The sequence below is a fragment of the Ruditapes philippinarum genome, unplaced genomic scaffold, assembly GCF_026571515.1.
Source record: "Ruditapes philippinarum isolate M1 unplaced genomic scaffold, ASM2657151v2 ctg10189_1_1_1_1, whole genome shotgun sequence".
NCBI lineage: Eukaryota > Metazoa > Mollusca > Bivalvia > Venerida > Veneridae > Ruditapes > Ruditapes philippinarum.
In genome coordinates, this window is record NW_026864753.1 from 32,632 (window position 1) to 46,351 (window position 13,720).

A 13,720-nucleotide genomic window follows, 5' to 3' on the forward strand; every position below is an offset into this window, starting at 1 on the left:
GAATAAATATCTACAAATAAAATCTTCACAATACAGCACTTCTTGAACTTCCACTTTTATTTTCCTAATACCTTTGTTTGTCTAGTACTGCACACTGACACAAAATCCCAGCACTAGAATACAACATTTGAGCCGTGTCACAACAAAACCAACATAATGGTTTTGCGACCCGCATGGATCCAGACCAGCCAGCGCATCCGCGCAGTCTGATCAGGATCCATGCTGTTCGCTTTCAGTTTCTCTACTTGTAATAGAGTTGGTAAGCGAACAGCATGGATCCTGATCAGACTGCACGGATGCGCAGGCTGGTCTGGATCCATGCTGGTCGCAAACCCATTATGTTGGTTTTGTCATGACGCGGCTCAAATGTTATGACCCAGAAATATTTGCCGGTCAACAATGCATATTAATGGTAATTTGACCAGTAATGTCAAAGGAATTCTCTTGTGTTGTATTATGTACATGTATATAATTAACATCCTCTCAAGTACATAAATCTTAATAATTCATGTAAACCTGCATCATTTAAAATAAATGAACATTATTAATATCTACAAAAAATAACAATAAAAATACACGAGTCTGATTAAGAAATCCAATAATAATCTTTACAGCCAGCAGCCATCTTATAAAGACATGATTGGAAACATAAAACAACCTGATAAATCTTCTTAATTTTATTTTATTTTAAAATCATCTAAAAAATATCTATTACTCATCAATCAGATATTATTCATTCCGAATTTAAAATTAACTAAAGAAAGTTCAAACTAGTAATGCCCCTTGTCCAAAATGAACTGTTATATATAGAATATTGCACACAATAATGCTTACTGTACTCAAACTGAAAGTGATAAGCGTTTGCCACCAGTATAAGTCAGGCCAGGGTGGGCGTCAGTGCTGTCTGACCAGGCCCTATACTGTTTGTAACTCAATTTTTGTATTTTGATATTTAATTTTCTTAAATTTCCAAATTCAAAGCAGTGTAAATATATTACAGAAATTCAGCAGATTATGGACTTATCTACAGTCTGACAATAGCATGGACAAAAAAAGAGACAGATTTGCAAGTTTTGTATAAAGGAATGTTTCGTTTTTTCTATCCAAGAAAGCAGATATAAATCTTGATGTAATATAGAAATGAGAGCACACAACATTTATATGTAGTAAGAAAATATGTCCAAAAAGATTTACACAAGTAAGAAACATAAAGAAGATGAATATTCTTCTGGGTATAGAAAGGGACAGGGCAAAAAAATGAATATGGCTTCTTTTCTGAAGATACATGTAGCAGAATGAACCCTCGTCTGGTAAAATGTGAGAATGCGAAAAATTTAATCAAAACATTTTAGCTGCAGTAAAAAAGATTCGCTTATGCCATCAGTTTAGAGCCAGACCATTTTGTACATTTGTGCAGTTCTTGTCAGACTTTATACTGATGGTCGCTCTATTTATTATTTCATCCTGAAATCCCCTAAATCAAAATTGAACTGTTCCAAATTCACAAGACAAGTCCATTTTCTGGGGGGGGGGGGGGGGGGAAATGTTTTGTAACTTGTAGGAATAATGATAAAATTAAAATATAACTGTACACATGTTTCAAATTTATGTAGGAGGGGCCAACAGTGAGATGGATATATAAATAACTTCTACCATAACAAAATAGGTAAAAAGTATATGATGATACAAAAAGCAGCACCCTATCAGAGAGAAATCAACACACAGTTCTATAAATAATACACAGTTTGAAACACATTTTGAGCTAAAGAAATGATTTTATAATAATATAAAATCATCTTATTACTTACATCTAGAAAGAAATTAAACATCTTCCAGAAGATAGGTAAAACAAAATGTAAGGTGCATTTTCAAAGTAAAACAAAGTCCTGTTTTACCATACAACAAAACATGTCCAATAAATGATAACTACTTTTTCCAAGAAATAAATACATCTATTTAATACAAAAAGATATATATTGGTCCCAACAGTAGAGATGAAAACAATGTATTTCTTATAATCTCAAATCAGACATTTTGATAAAATTTACAAAATTATACAGTGCAACATTAAAATCAAAAATAATTTTACACTTAACAATAACACTATATTTTCTCAAAAGAAAAAAAAATTATATTCCATTAAGTTTGACTTAACTTTCATTTTAAATCTACAAACAATTAACATCACTTGGGGAAAAAACATGACAAGATAATATTTGACTCTTTCAGCTAGCTTCCCGTAATTTAGTTGATATAAACTAGAAAGTATAGAGAGAAAATAATCTTTCACACAATTTGATTCTTACTAGTAATTCAAAACATCCTAACAGGAAAAATTAATCTGTTACAATTGGTACAATTTGAATCTTATTCTATTAACACCATTGAATGATTTTAAAAAAAAATCATTCAAACCACACTTAAGCATTGAACTTGGAAGAAATATTTTACAAAAAAAAACCCAGATAGTTTTCTAAGCACAACATATACATTTACATACATTAATAAACTGTTAGGATCTATTAATGGCAGCTAAATGATCTAGTATTTATAATGGGAAGAAAAAAAACACACAAAAAAATACAGTCCATAGTCTGAGGAAAAAAGGTTTGAAAACCAGTCTAGAAATTTAACAATGCAACCATTGGTCAATTTCAAAAATATCATTTAAATTAGCCAATCAGATGCTGTCTAACATCTAGAATTGTTTTTAAACAGAATCTAGCCAACTCTTAAGATCCTCAGAAAACAAATTTTGCTCTGAATGAAATTTAGTCAAAAGGGCAAATCTATCTAATTGCCATTTCTTTTATAAAATAAGAAACATCAAGGAACGAGAGAACTTTAAAATAAAACAGCTCATCCAATGCAAAAATGAGCATTTTTAAGATTGAATTCTTCTGAAATCATCGTTGCATTGGATTCAACACACTTGAAGATGTAATGAATTGAACTGCCTTGAAATACTGAATTTCAGCATGTGAAACCTTTCACCTTAAAAAGTCTCAAATGAAAATAAAGAGATGTTGAAATGGGAATAAAATTGCAAGAACATAATGTGGCTGCCTACCATAAGAGACTTTGTTAATGCATGTATGAAACTAAAATCCATTCAGAGCATGTAGTAACAATCACATGCCATAATAAAAATCTCCTTACAGACAATCTGGAAACATTCTATAGATTTATTTTACATCAACAGAAAGGCCATTTCTTTGTCAGAAATCGCAAGCTTTTAAGAAATATATATCCCTTGTGTGCATAGAGGTTTACAAGATCACAAATATTTTAATGAATATTTGAAAACTTCTGATAATAAGATTTATTAAAATTTAAAAATCCTGCCCTACCTACATAATTTTTGGTTCCAAATATAACAGAAAGGAACAGTTTATTTTAAAATCATAGGAGGAGCAGGGTCTTACCATTTCTGAATGTTAAAACCATGAAGGACACATTCAAACTTATTTAAATGTATGTTCTGAGTCAAAAATATATATACACAGATATAAATCACAACTGTATATTAAATTTTGGGCACAAGAGCCTAAGGCTGTCCTTACAATTCATTCAAAGCCAAAAGAGTTCTGCTGCTACGATGTTCAACTGTGTAATATTAAGAATGCATAATTTATACCTCAAAACAATAAATATAATCCATATATACCTTTAATATTTGTTCTCTACAACACTTCAATTAATTGTATACTCTTGTATGAGATTTTATATTAAATATGTTTATTTACCTCACAATAGTGTATAAATGGAGAAAGGTATTAAACATAGCAAACTACTTGATGACAATCAAATGAACTATATGAGCTGCATCACGACAAAACCAACATAATGGGTTTGCGACCAGCATGGATCCAGACCAGCCTGCGCATCCGCACAGTCTGATCAGGATCCATGCTGTTCGCTTACCAACCCTATTACATGTAGAGAAACTGATAGCGAACAGCATGGATCCTGATCAGACTGGGCGGTCTGGATCCATGCTGGTCGCAAACCCATTATGTTGGTTTTGTCATGACGCAGCTCATATTTGCTAACTTTCTCAAATTAAAATCATCTTTCTGATAAAAGTCCTGTTCCTCTACTTGTTCTGGAGATAGTATATTTATATGAGAACAAATTTTAGAACAGATTAAGTTTCTGGCACTAGTGGGTTGGGTATAGAAATATTGTTTGTCCACATCATTGCTGGCGTAATATTTTAACGGCTCTTTTGTTGGCTGTATCCACTCTGTCTGTAAGTGATTCTCCCTGTGAAAATATAAATCATATCGTTGTTAATAGAAGTTAATAATACTGGGGAAGTATCATTCATTTCTAAACATAATTATTGTCTTCTCACTGAAACAATAAAATATTTCCAGAATGCAAGATTAATCTGATTTTTTTTCATATCTTTTAAAAATTCAAATGTTAAAACGTTAAGCATATTTTATTTCATTTTTCTTGGAAAAAAATAAACACGGAATAATCTTTTAATCTTATTTTTAATTAATCTGAGACAATTTCCTAAAAATAAAAAGAAGAACCTCTGAAATATCTAATAATTTAACAGAAAGCAATCAATTATCATATTCCTGAAGTTTAGATACTTAATTCTAATATATCAATCAAAAGGCAATATTGAAGTATTTATCATATTTAAATAATATTGTTGGTATAGCTCTTAGGAAACCATACTTAAAACATAGGAAAAGTAACTCCAAATGTACTTAATGACAACAAAAAACCTACATCTATATATTTTGTCATACAAAAAACCCGAACTTAAAAAAATCAAAATAATTTATTTATCATACAAAAACACAAACTTAAAATCAAAATATTTTGGCAAAGGTTATCAATATTTTAATATTTTGGCTTGGTTACAAATTCTCCAAATATATAAATATAGTAAGAGGTGCTATAGGGCTTCATCTGAAGTCAAGTATGAGATTTGTTGCGACTTATTTTCCAATATCCTACCACCTATAAGTTGACTTAACCAAAACTGATGTGAAATCAATTAAATAGGCAACTTTATGGCTCTAAATGAAGACGATTTAATCTTGTGTTGCAACCCTTAGGGTGTAATGTTCTTTCATTACAATTTTAGTGAGATAGTGAAAAACATAGAGAGATATAACAGAGAAACATTCCCACCTCAAATGTACAAATTTCATAATAATGTAAAACAGACTGGGTTTCTTTTACTTCTAAACGATTTGCTCAACCACTCATCAGCATTGCCTTATATTGAACATTTGTGAAATTAATGTTTGCTTAAAAAATATTACATTATTTTCCAAAACTCCTTTAAATAATACGAACAGTTTAGTTAAAGTCCAAGTATTATTGATATAAGCTATGAGATTATGTAAATACCTTCTTTAAGCTTTCAAGCAGACTATTAAATGCATTAAATACAATGTTTCCTATTATTTACTTGATGTCTGTAACCATTTGCCTTACTTATATCACTTGTGCGCTCTGACATGAAAGTTTTGATTACATTTCTAAATGAGCCAATGTTCTCGGTTTTCAAATAAAACTAATGTAATGTGTATACTGATTTTTGGGCTATTGCCTCGTAAATGTTTTTGTCTACAAAATGTCCTGACATTTAAGAAACCGAGGTAATAAATCTTAACCTACTGAAACCTAAATAAATAACCTTTAACCTTTGCCACCAGTATACAGCAAGGTCAGGCTGCACACTGCACATCTGTAATGCACACCCAATATAATTACTTACAGTAGAAACACCAATTAAAAAGTTTCAATAGCAACATTGCAAAAAAGGTGTAAGCATTTCTTCTTGTAAGCTGAAAAGTGGTAGGGTCCATTGACATATCAAACAACACATTTAATGAATGAAACATAAAGTTAAAATTAGATCAGTGAAAAAGATCTATGTATTGTGCAAGTTACGAAACAAAATATACCAAATTAGGTAACTAAATATCCAACAAATTTTAGGCAAACACTCAGTTAGTTAAGGCTTTCAACTATCATTCGACAAGATGACTAAAATTTGACTCATAACATTGCTATCTGTTTCCTGATAAAAAGTAATATATTGTTGTTCAAAGAAGAAAAGGAGCCAAAGGCAGTAAAAGGGAAAATTGATACTGAATGTGGGTTTAAGGGCTTACTATGACCGTATTTCAAACTTCAGTAGCCTGAGCGAATAATGTATCACCAAATAATCTTTGAGCAAATAACCAATAAGTAAATGACATATGAGCAAATAACCTATGAGCGAAATGAACAAATAACCTTTGAGTGAAATGAACAAATAACCTATGAGCAAAATGAACAAATAACCTATGAGTGAATAACAGAAAATAACCTATGAGCAAATAATATATCAGCAAAATGAGGGAATAACCTATGAGCAAATAACCCATGTATGAATAACACCAAATAACCTATAAGCCAATATTTACATATGAGTGAATAATGTATGAGGCAGTAACATATGAGTAAATAACCTATAAGAGAATAACCTATGAGCGAATAACCTTTGAGCAAATACCCTATGTATGAGGGAATATTAATTATCTTGTTATTTAATACTCATGTACAGTTTCATCTCGGAAATTATCAGATAAATACCACATATGTTGTGTCTAACGAGAATCAAAAAGAAACTTAGCTTCAGACAATTTAAGATAAAACTTTAATCAAGATTCCAAATTACTTACTTGTCCAACATGTTAACATTAAGCATTAGACTTTAAGCTTTATTAATAGAGCAGTAAAAGTTTGTCACTACACAATAAGTTCAAAAGTCAGATTTTTTTTTTCAGTTAAAGCATAGTATTGTCTTATTATAGAATACATAGAGGATATTGAATGAGTGTAAGTTTAATACTGAATTTATTGCACGAGTTGGATAAAATTATATTATGCGAGCCTCTGGCGAGCATAATATTATTTTATTCAACGAGTGTAATAAATTCAGTAATGAACTTACACGAATTTAATATTCTATTTATCACATACCCAAAATAAAGACAGTTTAAAGTAAAATAAGAGGCATTTTTCATTGACACGCCTATAGTATAACGCTAACATTTAGCGCGTCTTTACACTATGTTTGTATAACGCTAATGACGTCACGTCAAAATATATGCACGGCCGTGCAATACCATATTTACGGAGTTGCAAAATCGGCACGAGTGTGTGATAAAAACAAATATTGTATAGTTGCAAATTAACATTTAAGAATACACAAATAATTTAAGCCAAACCTTTCTTTTATAATGAAATACATTCAAAAATTTGATGTACTTTCAGTAAGTTGAGATTTGGAAGTAAGTAATATTCTTTTCTCCATTATTATTGACCAATTAATCTGTCATGAAAAAGTTAGAATCATTTAAGATAAAACTTTTACATTTCTTTACAACAAGTCCAAATGCAGTTCAGACATATCACTTTTTACAAGGTAACAAAAACATAGCAAGGGAAACTTCCTTAAATTTGGGTTTGAAATTATTTTTCTTAATTTGTTAAAAAAAGCCACTGGAAAGTATTTTATTATAAAATATGGTTTGTCAAAATAATCAAAAAGCAAAATCATGAGTAACAAAATGAATGGCTATCTCCGAATGCTGACAGAAACACCTATATATCTAACACAATAAAGAAGGAAACTATAAAATTTGTCAGTTATATTTGCATTCATGGACTCAACATAATCTTCTGCTGTTTTTTTGTTGGTGGTTTTTGTTTTTGTTTTTTTGTTTTTCGTTCTGCTGATATAAGATTTTTGTACCATTGTATCATGATTTTCTTTTTACTGCTAACAGATCAGTTTTTGTTGTTGTTGTCTAGACAAATCATTTTTCCACACCTGATTTATGATATTTTACTGCTTATTCATGTTATTTTCAAGATATTGTGAAATAATAATATGAATCTTGCTTAAACTAACTACATCAAATTTAATGAAATTGGTGTTGTTTTTTTTGTTGATTTTTTTAATTTCATTTTGTTAATACCAAATTTTACCCCTATCTTTTTGCAATCAATTCAAAGAATTGAGGTACAAAAGTCTAAAATCATAAAATTTGAAAATCATTAACAGTTCCACAGTGGAACACTTAACAATGAAAAATGTTAAAAAGACAATGAAGAAATATAAATAGAACTTTAAAAAAGTTTCTTAACCTGATTAAAGTTTACGGTAAACTTTAAAGTGTTAAAAATTGAAATGCTTTTTATTTTCGGTCATTTTCCACAGTTAAAATTAATTATTTTGGAAAAATGGAGCAAGAGACTCATCTAGAATTGGTCCAGACTTTTATAATGGTATAAAAAACCTGATAAAAAATTTTCCAGACCAGTTATGTCAGAAAAGTTCCGTGGAATCACTTTTATATTCATATTTTTTTATTGTGTTTTTCACACCAAATACAGCAAGTATAACTGACAAAAGAAAAAAGAACTGTAATTTGTACATATAAAAGAAAATGAATGTGAACATGTTTTACAATAAGAATAACCATTTATAATAGCAGCAAGAAGTAACGAGACATCTAGGATTTGAGAAGTTTTGCGGCCCTCGTGTTCGCCTCTCGGATGCGTTCCTCGTTTGACTCTGACTACAAGGGGTATACAAGACATTGGTTAGCACAGATTCTCATCATAGTTTACCACAAAAATCAACAATTATAACACATTTCTGGCAAAATAACATGGTGTGACAAATAACTGGTGTTTTAACAATTGTGAAGGTAATTATATAAAATATGGTTAACCGCAAGAAATGTGGGGGAGGCAAAGAAGTGTTTAGTTTCAGAATTTGTTAATTATAATTTGAGTTAAAATTTCATAACCATAGGCATTACGTTGAGTAAACATAATAGGATTACTTCTAACAGGCATTTTTCCTAAAATATTGTAATAATCTAAGCCTATTTAGTTCAAAATGTGATTTTTTTTTTTTTATAAAAGTCTCATATAGACAGAATAATCTTAAACAACAATGTCTTTTACTAATATCAAAGCATAAATCGCTCTTACAAAATCATTTTTTTACAAAGCCTGGTTTAATGATAACTTAACAGTAACACACTGAGTGTTAACATGGTGTTAATGCATAACATAAATATCAAATTGTTAATTCTTAATCCTTAAAGAATAATCTCCATATATTTCAAATAAACATATTTTGAAAACAGCTAAAATCTTATAAAAACGTCTGTATTATATTTTGTCTTTTTGCAATTAAAACTTTATATATTCAAAGACATTAAGTTTGTTGAGAGATAGGCATAGAAGCAACATTAGGTAAGTGTAACAACACGAGGGCTCAACGCGAAACTAGTCCATGTGCTTTTTCAAATGTCTGACATACTTAAATGGACAAAACAAAGAAAAGTGGGGGCCATCCGTTTCCTCTGCACACATTTCTAGATGCATGTATTTCAAGGTTAATCAGACAAGAAATATCTTGAATGTAAATCAAAAGGCAATTTCAATCGAGCATTGGATTTGTTATGGAGGGGTGCTGGTTTCTATTCTCAGGCAAAGTGAAATTTCTGTGTGACAGTTATGTCTCGTTAAATAAAGCCTTTATTATTATTATTATTATTATGTCTTAGGTATAAAGTCTAATGTCCATTCAGAAATCACATGGGATAAGTAGTTGGTCATTTGCAGAAAATATGGTAATTACAGGTAAGTTATTCAGAAAAATTGGTTATGTGGACTGACCAACAGTCAAGTTTTTGAAAAACACTGCTACCTAACTTATTTAAATACATGTAAATTTGTTGCTTCCATCAATTCTTGCCACTTAAGTTGGCACTTTGAAATCTTTTTAGTTAAATTCAATCATAATTTAAAGTTACATTAAATATATTTCATAAAAAAAGAAAAAGCGACATTTCATTAATAAATTGGGTTTCATATCGACTCCAGATCTTATTTTGGTGTCCAGACAACCAAAATGAGTTTAATGAGCATACAAATGTGCAACCTCATTGTGGCGAATTCGGAAGTACAATTTCTGTTTGCATGAGAAACTCCGCCTTCGGATCATCCGTACATCAATGTTAAATCAACAAACATGACTATAAGTAGCAGTCCTAATTTAACGGTATATTTCCGCATTGTAACGGATATTTTCATACAAATTTAATCTTTTTCATGAGATGATTATTTTTTCTGAACCCCAGGCCTAGTGCACCGTGAAGCTTAAACGGTAAAAGTGTGTTTGCGCAAGAAAATCTTATATTTGCTGTGTTTCGGATAGCTACTATAACACCGTGACGTAGCGCATACACGAGCTGATTATAGTCCTCATTTGCATGTTAAAATTCGTATACGAACTTTAGTGTTACCGTGGGGTTTTCCAATTAAAATCCTAATTTATGAACAATATTTGATGAGATTTACAACGATACTGTTAAAAAGGTTAATGAAACTGTAGAATGCTTGGTTTTTAGGACGACGGCAAAAATATTTTTACATATTTATTTAATGTAGCTTTAAGAAAAATAATGCCTGAATTGAACAAAATAGGAAAACTTTTGAATGATTGCAGTTGTATGGAAACAAGATTGCATTTGTGAAATGTCAGATAGACTAGTTTCGTGTTGACCCCTCGAAACAGGGTTTTTAAAGAAAGTACGTATGTATTGAAACCTTCTAATGTAAGTATCAAATGTTAAATTAGTAATATCTATCATCCTCATTATATAACATTAAACACATGCGTCTCTAATTACCATAAACCTGTGTAAGTCTTAAGGTGTTCAAATCTAGCAATAGTTACAGTAAATTTGACATTTTCGTCTTCTCCACAAGAGACAATGCTTGTATTTAAACAGAAGCCATGGTCAATCACCATACAACGACCAATGATAAACGATAAAAGCTAATTAACATCCAAATGTGTTGAAGGTCATATCAATGAGAAAGAAATAGAGATTAATTAAAAATATGGAGAGAACACCTTAACACTACACTGCCATTGTCATTAAGAGGCGCTCTTTCTTCCATTACCTTTAAAAAGATTGAGTCTAGTTTCAACTTTACCATTAATATACGGAATGAAAAGCAGAATTAAATTGTCAAACTGTTTTAGTAATTTCAAACACATGACAAAGGACAAGTTGGAAGGGGTTGTCATTACCTTTTGGTTAATTCTGTCAAGTTGTCTGTTTTGTGAGCCTATTTCATTGCCCATATCGACGGCCATGTTTCTTAGATTTCCCAGCATGCCACTCACTTCGCCAAGATTCTGTTCCATTTCATCCTCGCGTGCATCATTTGTTATTCTGTTCATAATATAATAAATCAATATATTTATTAATTTAAATATATATACATATAATATATACACATTCTGAAAATGTAACAGAGAAGTAACCATGTTAATATAATTTTCTTCAAATTCAATGTTGTTGTTTTTTTTGTTTTTTAATTTTCTTCCTTTTTATCACATTACACTCTATTTTTAAATCTCTTTTATTGTGAAAAAGGAATTGATTATAATTAATAATTTTTTACAGTCTTTAACGGAAACATGCCTTTAATCAAAGCCATGACTGAGGCAAGGAAATCATTAATTAATTAGTGAATGAAAATTGACATATTTTATATACCGGTATATATTTATAGAGATCAATTAAGTATCAATATTGAAAGTTTAAAAAAAAGATATTTTGTCAAGTGAACATTTTCTAAAATAATCATTATCAGATACTCCATACAGAGTGACTAATTTTAATGAGTTTAAGTAATAAGAGTTATATTGATCAAGTGGGATAACTTTTGAAATATTGCTAGTTAAGATTTTGATAAATTGGATCAAATTTATCAAATTCTATAAAAAAAAAAAGATGCTAAAGTTTAAATAAATTATAATACATGTACAAGTATAAAGAAATTATGGCAATATTAAAACTGTCCTCAAAGCTGTGTGCAAAAATATTAAACATTATAAAAAACGTGTCAAAAGTGCATTGATGCAAAAAAAGAGCATGATTTCAATATAACAAAAAAAAAAGATATAAAAATGTGTTTTACAGACATGATTGTGTTTATAACATAAGTTACATTTCTTTTACAGCAATAAAATGTGCAAAATTGAAAATATCTATGTAACAAAACATGAAAATAATACATTCATTTTACCTTTACTTCATTTTATTTTAATTTGATCTCTTTTTCACTTTTTATCTTACATTGATGCATGTCTACTTATCAGTATTAAAACTGCCATGTAAAACTGTTGTTTAAATTAGAATCAACTTGGGGTGGCTGTTTAAGGGGCCTCCATGGCCGAGTGGTTAAAGTCGTTGACTTGAGATCACAGGTCCCTCACCACTGTAGGTTCGATCCTCACTTGGGTCGAAATCTTTCATGTGAGGAAGCCATCCAGCTGGCTTACGGAAGGTCGGTGGTTCTACCCAGGTGCCCGCTCGTGCCTGAAACAATGCCCGGAGGGGCACCTGGGGTCTTCCTCCACCAATTAAAGCTGGAAAAAAATCGACGAAAAAATCTCGGCGGGACGCTCTAGGATGACCCGACTTGAGTGTAAACGGTCGCGCCATATGGGCTTTCCGGCGGCGACCTTAAATAAACGCATCAAAAAAAAAAAAAAAAAAAAAAAAAAAAAAAGTGGCTGTTAAAGTTAAACATAAAAGCAAATTGTCAACTTCCTACGTTAAAAAAAAAACATGAATGAAATCATCAAACAGATACACTGAACAAAATTCATCTTGTTAAAACAAAAACTTTATCTTTGTGAGAAAAGATCTTGACAACTTTATCCTATAAAAGAAACAATATACAATATAGATTCAACAAGTCATTACTAACAACAGGCATTTAAATATCTTTAAAATAAGATCTGTCCATAAAAATAATGTTGTTTTTTTTTGTTTGTTTTTTTGTTGTTTTTTCCTGATGTCCTAACACTAATCAGTACTAAATAATTGTTTTTATTAAATCATATTTTATATCATTATCATTAAATCAATTAAATCAAACTTGTTTTCCTATTCATAATTTTGTGGCATAAAATAATACAAATTTGTAATTTTTCAGCAATGCAATATGCATTTAAACTAACAGCATGACTTCATTTAAACTTAAATTGACACAAACACTCCTCAAAGAGAAGGCAAAAAAATATGATGCATTTTTCATTCAGCACTCGTACAACTAAATCAAGCATCTTCTTCACAAACTAAATTGCATTGTCATTTATTGCTCTTAAAACTTCTGTTTTTAATGGCAAACCTTGGATCTTTAATTGAATGTTGAAATCAATATTCACAATTAAATTTTAGAAAGTTCTGATCACCAAGCCCTTAAACTTTAACAATAAGGTACTCTACTCTGGCAGGCTGTAATGTTGGTAAAAACTTTGTCACCTACTTAGAATTCCAATTTTATGAATTAAATTTGATTGAGAATTTCTTCCAGATATAAAAACAAAAGCTCGGGAAAGGAGACTTTTTCATCATTGTACAATTAAATTTGGCTGCCAAGATGTTTTAGAACTGCGGGATGGAATAATGATTAGTAGCTTTGGGAAAGCTATTTTGAATTATATTTAATTTCATTAACATTGAGAAAGTTTTCAAGTCTCTCAATATTGTCAAGTTTGAAATATTTGTAAACATGCCAATAACCTTAAAAATCCTTTTACAAATTTTTAGCAGTACAGAACAGAACAGAACTTTTATTTCTTTGATTTGTA

The 13,720-nt window shown here is 30.2% G+C and overlaps 1 protein-coding gene across 1 annotated transcript; it reads right to left on the reverse strand.

Moving 5' to 3' along the window:
• Positions 1-693: 693 nt before the first annotated feature.
• Positions 694-11,288, reverse strand: LOC132726708 (synaptosomal-associated protein 25-like; the record flags this gene model as incomplete). The annotated part of the gene is given in 2 exon segments (XM_060712064.1): positions 694-4,266; positions 11,144-11,288. Coding segments are annotated over 2 exon segments (214 nt in total), but the record flags the coding sequence as incomplete, so codon positions are not given.
• Between the last annotated feature and the right edge of the window lie 2,432 nt (positions 11,289-13,720).